This window comes from Wasmannia auropunctata, unplaced genomic scaffold, assembly GCF_000956235.1.
Source record: "Wasmannia auropunctata unplaced genomic scaffold, wasmannia.A_1.0 LD336076.1, whole genome shotgun sequence".
Lineage (NCBI taxonomy): Eukaryota > Metazoa > Arthropoda > Insecta > Hymenoptera > Formicidae > Wasmannia > Wasmannia auropunctata.
The window spans coordinates 1,199,868-1,210,442 of record NW_012026814.1 but is presented as its reverse complement, the minus strand read 5'-3'; the positions used below and the strand labels follow the sequence as shown (position 1 = coordinate 1,210,442).

The window sequence follows — 10,575 nt, the reverse complement described above, 5'->3', positions numbered from 1 at the left end:
TATTATATAAAATAAAAATTATATTATTGTAAATATAAACAAATTATTATAAAATTAGAATTAAATTAGTAATACGTGTACAAAATATTTTGTAAAATTATCGTGTAAAAACTTTTTATTATAGACGTGTAACATTTTTGTTTTTTTATTTATTCTGTACAGAAATAAAAAGTCGAAATTGGATTGAAATAAATTAAACTTGATCGAGTTAAGTATTTATTACATAAATTTTTATAGTCACATCATTTTTGAAATGTTAACGGTTGATTTTATGAGAGAGAATTTATTAATAAAATTTTTATATCCTTTTTAACAAAGAATAGGTAAAAACGTCAATGTAAAACATTGCTGTACCAAAGTAGAAATTCACGAGAATAAAAGGCTAGAGATTTGTAGGTCACAATTTAATTTATCGAGATAGTCAAGTGGAACTTTACGATGGAATTAACGTAAGGGTCTTATTTAGCGCCGGAAGCGATTTTCTTCAATGCGCTCGCGTTTGCAGAAAGAGCAATGACTGCTGGAGCACGAAGTCGGCCAGCCGGCCGGCCGACGAGGTGCAAGATGGAGGTGGCTCGCACCTAGTCACATCCCCGTCGTCGAAAGGCTCCTTTTACGTGGCCGACTATAAAGTTGTTCTGGTGACCGCGCGCCCGTCTCAGAAACACTCCACCCTCGAACGAATCGACCAGCTTTCACGCCATGAAATTGCACGTAAGTACGCAGTCGCCAGTTTTGTGTGTCTCATTCTTTTTCTTTTTTTCTTTTGTTTTTTTTTTATTTAATCGAAAGTCTTTGTGGGATGTCGAAAAATAGAGATCCACGCGGAGAACGCACGCGTACGACTTTTCCTGCAGGAATAAGCGCGCGTTTCCCTCCGGCAATGTGATGCAGGCGAAATGGAGTCGCGTGTGTCTAATCGTGCTGGATCCGCAAACCGGATATACCGGCAATAAATTATGCGACGATTCGATTAACAGCTTGTCGCCCGTTGTTTTGCGCTATTTCGTTCTTGAGCACTTTCTCGCAAATCCGTGCATGTGTGAAATCATCTCGTCGCGTCAAAAACTGGAAAAAGTGCGGAAAAACGGCGTTCTGGAAGTGTCGCGTGCACTTAATTGCCATGTGTCGCAAAATATTGTTTCAGATATTAATTGGATGACACGAATTTATTTAAGCCCGCTCTTTCGCACTTCCGTTCTTTCACGTCTTTCGCGCAAAAATTGAATTGCGCGAGGGTTTCATTGTATACACATGGTGGCAAGACTCGAAAACGGGAAGTCATTTGTTTTGTCAGAGATACTGGTCAACCGCCTTCCGTTCAAAGGTAACGAGCGTGAATAAGGGAATGGTGAAGTTCGTGCACTTAATTACATCGTTGGATGTCGTAAAGAGGGAGACAATTCGGAATGCTGCTTAAGTACCGCGGTCACTGGCCGGGAGTGCATTTCACGATCCAATTATCAGCCGCGGATACGAGCAATCGGACTTTTGCAATCTTGCTGCAAGCTCGCGGATCGAGATTTCGACATAGAGATCAGTAGTTGCTCCGTCGATTCGCCTCGCTGTCCACTCCATATGTTCTCTTATCATGTAAGAGCTAAAGCGATAAGACTAGACATTCATGCGGAGGGAAAATGATAGATATAAAAAAGCTACAAGAGCAAATATTGATTAAAATAAAATATTGGTTTATTATGTTATTTTTAGCCAATTATAATATCTTTTCGTCGAGACTGTTGCTTAAAATATATATGTATAGACCTCAATAATCAGCATGCGTGTCGCGACTCGTACCTCGCTCGAAATGTCGCTCGGTTTCCGCGTTCCACGAGATAAAACTCGCGCAGAATTTGTCGTACGTGCGGTAATTTCTGGAGCAGCATTTCGTCTCAGATACAGCCGGTCGCAGACATTTTCGAAACGAGTCGAGGTCGTTTCTTTTTTCCCGAATAATCGCGTCGGGCGTGTCCAGACGATTAATGTCTCTCTATACCTCGCTTTCTACCGACCGCGTGCAACGCTCGCAGCCTGGCGCATTCGATCGCCTAAGTCGCGAGTCGACGTTTTCTTCTTTTTTCTTCCACCTTGCCTTTTTGTCTTACGGCCGCGTTCCTAACGACTCGAGTGTGCGTCCCGCGATCGCGAATGTTAACCGGCAACGCGTGCTCACCTTTTCCCCGATTACCGTGATTAAAGATTCATGCGCTCGCGGACTTTCCCTTCCAGCTTCCCGGTGCCGGTTGCTTGATACGCTTCCATATATGCAATATAGTACATGCCGTAAGACAGATTCAGGTTTAGCGCCACGCGCATTAGATAATGATCTTTGGTCGTCTGTTGCGAAATCGAAAGCATTTAACATAGTTAGACAAACGTTTAAATGTAATAATCACATTCCGATATTATTTTTTTACAATGTTTACAGAGATCAATATAATTATCGAGAAATATATAATTCCAGTAAGTTATTAAATATTAAATTATTGGAAAAATAATTTAATTACAACATTGTTAATGAATAATTGAAAACGATATTTGATAATGATAAACGATTTTATTTGTCCTTTTACATAACCAACTTTCTCTTTTATTATCAATACTTGAATTATTTCCGATGTATAAATTATAACACATTTTATTATTTCATGTCATGGTATACATATTGTATGAAATTCTATCATAAATCTTTTGTTGTAGATTTTATTGCTAACGGCACTTCCCATGTGCCTAGCTGAATTCTCAATTCAGGGGCCTAGCGACGGACACCGACGAGCTCAGGGTCTTAAGTTCAGCGAAGAGAAAGGACTCCAATACACAGACGCGAGTGGTAAGTGCAGACAAGCATAGATAATGCAACTGGAAATTGTGGAAAGATATGAAATAATTTATACATATTTTTAAATTGTTCTTCAGAATATTTTAACTTTCCAAAATAGATCTTATACATATTGTATGTTTTGTTAATTGACTATTATTTCGAAGCACACAAATTTTTCTTCAGGTATTTATCTTTTTTGTTTTGAGATTTTCTAACTTGTATAATTTTATATAGTTACTATATAGTATTTGAATATAATTTGAAATGAGACACCTGTGTTGAAGTAAATATAATTTATATTCTCTTTATGTACGTTTTTTACGTGGTATCCTTAAATGTTCGATTTTTAGAGGGAGGGGGACCGGGAGACTTCACCATTCAAGGCGCGACCGACGCTAATAGCAATTTCAGGATCCAAGGTGCTACGGACGGGCATTCGAACTTTCAGATCCAAGGACCCTCGGACGGTGGATCGGCCACTTACAACGTACAAGGGCCGATCGATCGATATGGTCAGCCCACAATACTCGAGGGAGCTTACGATAATCAGGGTGGGAAAGCGCTCCAGTACGACGATCCCAGCGGTACTGTCGTCAGCTTTGTTTTACGAGTTTTCTTGCGACACTGTCTCCAAACCATAAATCGAATCGATCTGACGTGAATATGCATTGAAAGGTTACAGAGTGAACTGGAGATCGTACGATCGTCAAACACGTCCGCAGGCTCAGGCGGAGCCGCAATACGCGCCGCAAACCGTGGCGCCGATTTCGCGACCCCGACAGCGAGCGCATCAAGCGCGAGCGCAACCGCGACCGCAGCCGCAACAGCAACAGCAACCGGAACCACTGCCGAATTACAAGCCTTACTCTAATGCACCGCCACAGATCCAGCAACTGCTCCAGTTCCAGCAGCAAATTCCATACATCAATATAATTCCGGAACCATATAGGTATGAAACAGTATAAGAATATCGAATAAGTTTGTATCTTTGACGTCTTCGTCGATATTTTACTGACGTTACTATCTACAATTGTTTAATAATCGGGACACACAGATTTAATGATCATTAAATTGTAGATTCGACGAAGAGGCTGCGATACGGGCTCAATCTCAGCAGGTTCAAGAACATCTCCGGAAATTGGCGCAAGAGGCAGCGGCTGCACCCTTACCCGAGCCCGTACTCGCGTCAAGACCGTCTGCTGCACCGCCTGCGCCTCGTCAAAAATCACGCGGCCACCCCAGAAGCAAACGTCAGGCTCAGCAGTACCGTAGTTCCCAGCCGCCGGCGGAGCCGCAGCCTCAATATTCGCTCAATCTGCCGTCTCACTTGCGCGAACTGTTGAAATATCAGGCGCAAATACCGTACAACATTATCGCTAACCAGATCACGTACCGTCCGGACAAGCCGTACGTGCCGCACCGCGTGGAAGCGCAACAGCAGCAACAGCAGCAGCAGCCGATACAGCAAGCTCAGTACCAAGGTCAGGGTGGCGCCTACGAGGGTCAGGCCAGTGCGTACACACAGGCTGGCATACAGCCGGCGTACAATCAGAATCAGCAGTATCAGCAGCTCGGCTATAATCAACAACAGCCTGGCGTAAGACCTGTCACCGAAAATCAATACTGATCGCCTTGGACGAAGCGTTTTCATCACTATGCTTCCCGTTTGTTTCAATTTGTGGAACGAGTCCTTCTAACAGGACTGAATTCTATTCTATTATGTGATAAATTACGCCACGCTTTTAACATACAGATTGATTATTAAAGAAACAAAATAAACTTTTTAGATGATGGTATGAGTAGACATTACTCATATCTTGGAAATTTAGTTATTAGATTTATAAAGAGAATTAGACTAAGAAAATCACATAAGTAATTTGAAATCTTCTTATTTTAATGTAATAACTATTAAATAAGATATCTATATTTGAAGACTACTGTAATTAACGGTTTTCTTATAGATTAAGTTTGATATTATAAAATTACAAAATAAATATGTCTATTTTTTACTTTCTAAGTTTCTCGAAATTTGATATTAAAGTCATTCCTTTCTGATTTTATTCAACAGATAAGAAATATCCTGAGACTGAGTTCTTTATTGCTGTTTTTAACACTTTGAAATCTGTATTCTATAGAAAGTACATTCTTATAGATTTCTCGTATACGACTGATAATTTCGATCACAACAAGATGGAGCGAGATTGACATCCGAGAATCAATTTTTTTTCATGATTCTTGTGCAAAGAAAAATAAAATAAAAGCGAACGTACGTTGGACTCGCATTAACACAAATACATTGATATATACAAATAAATATTGATATACGTTTGAACAAAAAAAAAATATATATATATATATATATATGTGTGTGTGTGTGTGTGTGTGTGTGTGTGTGTAATATGTTTATCTATATTATAGCATTTTTATGTCATTTACATACGTTAAATATAATTATCAAATAATTCTGAGATATAAAATTTTTATTTAATTTTTTTAAGTAAAAATTAGTATTAAATAATAGAAAAAATCTTTGATTTGCAATTTAACGCGTTCATTATTATAAACCTCAATCTTTACGTAATTATCGATGCCTAAATTTAATTAAATTGGATTCTCGTGTCTAAACAAGAATAATTGAATATAATATATAAGTACTTAAAACATAAAAACGAGTTTAGTACTGAAAGTGGAATACTGAAATATTTATGCAAATTTGATGCATAAATTAAGAGATAAAATCTTGTGCCAAATGTAAGTACACGCCCTCAATACGAACAGTGAGGCAGTCAGTGGCTGCGTTTAGTAGAAAAAGCAGCCTTGCAACTGTTATAAGATTCTTTAATGTGATTGATTTATATATTTAGATCCGTGAGGAATTAAGGATAAGAATTAATTATATCGAAAAATCTTGCAACAGCAATCTTACAATAGAATCATGCAACGCTGTTTTTTATGTTGATGGTAGCAATGTACATATCTGTATACGAACCAACGAGTTGAGAGAAGGAACGATCGTTGTATCGAAAAAACTATACAATGAATAAAATTTTTAATTGGTTCGATCAATTGCTTGAAGATATACGATATAATTAAAGTATTATTATCTTTTTTCTACGTTGAATGTTAAAAAAAATTTTTAACTGTTATTCCAAAATCGGCTAATTTTATTTAAAAAATCATCATTAAAAATTCAACGTGTTTTTTGAGACAAACGATACTGTACAAAGGCTCATCACCAAAAATCACCTCTTTGGAAAAAGACAGCAAGTGGCCGCGTCCATCTAAATATGTAGTTATTGTGCGAAATAAACGTCATGCCAACTGAACATCTATTTAAAATTTAATTCCTTTATTATCATATTTACCAATTAAAAGTAACAATAAAATATTATGAGTTTTGCAATTGTTGTAAGATTTGTTGTAATAATTAATTGATTATTACATTTTGTTCCGCGAAGAATTAAAAACAATCATATTAAAGAATTTTACAAAATTTTTATAGTTCTTTTGCTGAACGCAGCCAATGCATTTATATCCGAATCATTGAGTTGAGAGGAAGCACAATTGTTATATCTAAAAAAGAAACGATCAAATTTACGAAAAAAAATTTAATTTTAGTTCAATTAATTGTCATATGATATAATGTGTCATTACTTTTTTTACGTTGAATATTCAACAAGATTTTAATTTTTATCCAATTTTTGTCTCAAAATCGGATAATGTATAAATAAAAATAAACATGGTGAGCTATAGAGCCAGCTGGATTTTCAAGACGAGTCGTAATCAGAAGAAACGCGGTAGTGTCTCGTGCCAAGTATACGCGCAACGCGAGATTGCCGTTATTGCTTTATTGAAATGATTCGCGTTACGAGGTTTTATTTAGCGGATATTAACCTCTGAGATATTTGCAGAACTCTTTTTCAAAGCAGTTTATTATTTACTTATATGTCAATTAATTTATTTTTATGTTTATGTATAATTCACAAATCCTCAAATGTTTTTAAAGTTAAATTGAAAAGAAGACACAGAAATTCAATCTTTTACAGTAAATAAAATTTACAATAAATACAATTATGTATATGTAATTCTTACATACATACACACACACACACACACACATATATATATATATATATATATATATATATGTATATAGGCAATAGAGGATACATGTAAATTTAATACGTGTTGAAATATATACGTTAAAATATGTTAAGATATTGAAGACCAAGGCTTAGTAGTTATTAAAACAAATTTGTTTTTGCCCTTATTTCTGCTAAGTCCATTTAATAACGGTAATTTATTTCGTCTAGATTTATTTTACCTAATGCAGTAAGCTGATATCTATCTGTAAAATAAATTAGCTGGTCCCAAGAAGCCGAATATTTCAGCCTATTTATAGATTGCAATTTTTCAGTCTTGCACGAGTACCACCTTAAAAGTAACATTTTATTTTACAACAATAAAATCGTCCTAACGATTATTAGATATAATTATTAATAGAATTTAAAATATCTCTATTATTTATCTCTATTAATCTAATAAATTAAATATCTCTATTATTTATCATCGATTAATATGTCGAGAATAATTGCGTTTGAATATCTTACCGGCTTTCTCCAATTCCAATAGACATTCTTGCCTAGAATAGACATGTTGTGAAGATCGCTATAAAATATTACATTTTTCACCGATGTTATCGGTCCTGTTTGACTTGACAATTTAAACGCGAGTTTACTTTATTAGTCATTTCTTTATTTGGACATTTTAGTAGCGTCCTTATATTTATTTTATAGACTTCTTTTCCTGATATAGGAGCATAATAAAAATCTAAAACATAAAACATAAAACAAATTCATAAAAAAAATATGAAAAGATAATAAGAAACAGCGAAAATGCTACTGATTATTTACTAGAAAATGTTCTGTTGTATAAATGTTTTTTTGGTTTGTTATTAGCATACTCAGCATAGATGTATGAATATTAATATTAAATAAGAAAAGGATATTGTAGATAAAAATAATGTAAATATTAGTTTAAAGTTAAAGTTAAAATTCTTAACACCCGCCATGTGTGCGTAATAAGTTCAGAATTCAGACATAATTGAAATAATATTCTTTGTGTCAAAAAGCGAGTACTTGCCATTGGCAATGACTGTCATACTATAAATACCGCTCTCATAAGTAAAATTTTCGCCTGCTATGGAGAAATGGGGATCAGTCGGTTTTATGAAATCAGATTCGACTCTGCAAATATGCTTTGTAGACGAGTCATATATTACTAAACCAAAACCTTCCATGTCAGCCATAAATACCTGCAGTGTATATTCATGTATGTATTGAATCATTTAAATAGTAGAATACGAGATATGTAATTAAACGTGTAATTGAACGTGTATAAATGATATTAAATGTATATATAATATATTTACGCAAGCGAATATGTACTATGATTAAATTAGGATATACTAACAATCATTTCGTCCAGTAATCGATTGCATTTTCCTGAGGGAACATAAACAAAAGGCGCTATCAACATTCCAGAGTCCGTTCGGTTAGTAGCGATACCAAGAAGAATATAAATAGTTTGAACTAGCGTATCATATCTTTTAAATCAAATATCAATAGTTTTGGATTACAAGTTTCATTGGGCCTGATTTTTTCGTTATCTAGAACAAAGATGTGATTACATTGAAACTGAAGTGGAAATAAAAATTCTATTTTATGTGTCATTAAGTTTATTATTGTGTGTGCGTGTGTAGGTGTGCGTAATACATAATGAACTGTTAGTCATTTGAATAATAATATACAAATGTAAGATGTGAAAATCGCTTGAACGGAAAATATTAAATACTTACGTACATTCGATGAACATTTACAATATCATTGGACGTACAACTACTATTGTACCAACCCCAATCTGGATACGGACGTAGAAGTGGACCTCCTGATCCTGTCTCAGCTACTGTCACCAAAATAGCAGGTGAACCAGGATCTTGATCGTCCGTAAGGTACCGAACAATCTATCATCTATAAGAATTTTGTGTGTAATCGAAATTTACATGCTACTAAAAAAGATATATTTACTTTACGAATTTCATGGCAGTTACAATGCTAATCGTTGCATTAACGGACGCCGAAGTATGTAATAAAATGTACAGATCACGTATAATGCGATTATATATTAGTTAAATATTATAACCGCGTAAGCCTTCGAGTTAATAAATGAACTCATATGGTATTTCTGCACGGAAAGAACTATTTTGTTGGAAGGTCTAAAAATTTTGCTGGATACAGATTTGAAAATAATTCTTGTTGGACCCTCAAAATAATTTTGTTGGAAAGTAAAAAATGATAAGCATTGCTATAAAACGTTTTGATATTCTAGCAATCAGTTTGACTTTCCAACAAAATCATTTTGATGGTCAACAAGAATTATTTTCAGATCTGTATCCAGCAAAATCCATTTTTTTCCGTGTGTACAAAATTATTTCAACTTTTTTGAATAGTGATATCAATCTACCTTCTGTTTTGTCTACATCGAACAATATGCATTTTGATTTGTTGTAACGGCCAGAATTTATCGCAGTTTGCTTTTGTTCCGGACTGTCCCATATAAAATCAAGAAATTTCCATTCTCTTTTAACATTCACTTCAATAGTAAAGCTCACAATCGCTGTTGATAAAATTAGCAGGGCCAACAAAGAATGCCTCATTTTTTATTGCAATGGCTAGATCACAATGTTGTGCCCAGGGTTAAAACGGGATTCTCTGATTTTCAGGATACGATTCGTCTTGGAATTCCGAGTCCCAAGAGATATATTGTGAAGGTGTCCTTTTATTTAAATATTTATTGAAAAGTCACTTACTTTATTAACAATTGTTGTTTTACCTATGCTGCAATTATATCAGTCTTTTCATGTAGTCGCAGCAAGATATTACACGAAGATATTACAATAAGATATTGCCGACACTTATGCGTATTAATAATTAAGTCTATTTTTTGGAATGCAACAATAAAATAATATAACTGAAACTACCAGTAGACAAGTATTGTAAATACGAGTGCGACGACGATTGATTGCTGATATTTATACTTTTGACACAATTTGCACGAAGACGATTTTTATTTTTAAATAACTATTATATCCATAATTATCATTGCAGCCTCGTTAAAAGTCTTTCAAAATAAAATATGTTATTATAACACCTAGAGATAATGACACTTTTTACACGTACATGGCATTTACGTATAGTAGTAATCATAGTATTGTTATCTTATCATTGAGGAACGAAAAGTAACAAAAGTTTTAGAGACTTAAAAAGATTTATATATGTATATTTTTTCTCCATCAAAATACAAAAAAATACAAGGGTTACTTCAAAATGCTGTAACTTTGTGAAAAAAAATCGTAGCGATTTGTTTTTTTTTTCAAATTAAAGAGAAAGATTCCAACTTTATGACGCTGGAACCGCATCCCCGAGAAAAATTTTAGTAAGTCCGTGTATTCGTTCAAACTTTGCAATTTTCAGTATGACAAACATGCTCTCAGATTTAAGAGTTTACAGCAACAGGGGTGCATTAAATTTAAAATCGACTCACAGTACCTTAAAGTAGAGATTTCAAGCTTTCATTTGAAAAAAAGTTCATCATTTTACGATGATTTTTCGCGGCGTTATCGTTAACCAAAGTTGACCAATTTTTGCTCAAAATTTTTCTATGCCAAGATCGGAAGAGCAGAGTCGACAAGGCAC

General features: G+C 34.7%; 1 protein-coding gene and 1 pseudogene across 1 annotated transcript; one reads left to right on the top strand and one right to left on the bottom strand.

Moving 5' to 3' along the window:
• Positions 1-632: 632 nt before the first annotated feature.
• Positions 633-4,838, top strand: LOC105449186 (putative uncharacterized protein DDB_G0268364). The gene is made up of 5 exons (XM_011688192.1): positions 633-714; positions 2,701-2,830; positions 3,172-3,405; positions 3,497-3,770; positions 3,899-4,838. The coding sequence occupies exons 1-5, from the start codon at positions 703-705 to the stop codon at positions 4,446-4,448; spliced, it is 1,200 nt and encodes a 399-aa protein (XP_011686494.1). The 5' UTR covers positions 633-702; the 3' UTR covers positions 4,449-4,838.
• Positions 4,839-7,234: 2,396 nt separating this feature from the next.
• On the bottom strand, positions 7,235-9,536 carry LOC105449485 (annotated as a pseudogene).
• Positions 9,537-10,575: the final 1,039 nt, after the last annotated feature.

Excerpts from the sequence above, each read along its gene's own strand:
- LOC105449186 (XM_011688192.1), top strand. Across the intron at positions 2,831-3,171 it reads CCAATACACAGACGCGAGTG|AGGGAGGGGGACCGGGAGAC; the intron begins GTAAGTGCAGAC and ends TTCGATTTTTAG. Across the intron at positions 3,406-3,496 it reads CCAGTACGACGATCCCAGCG|GTTACAGAGTGAACTGGAGA; the intron begins GTACTGTCGTCA and ends ATGCATTGAAAG.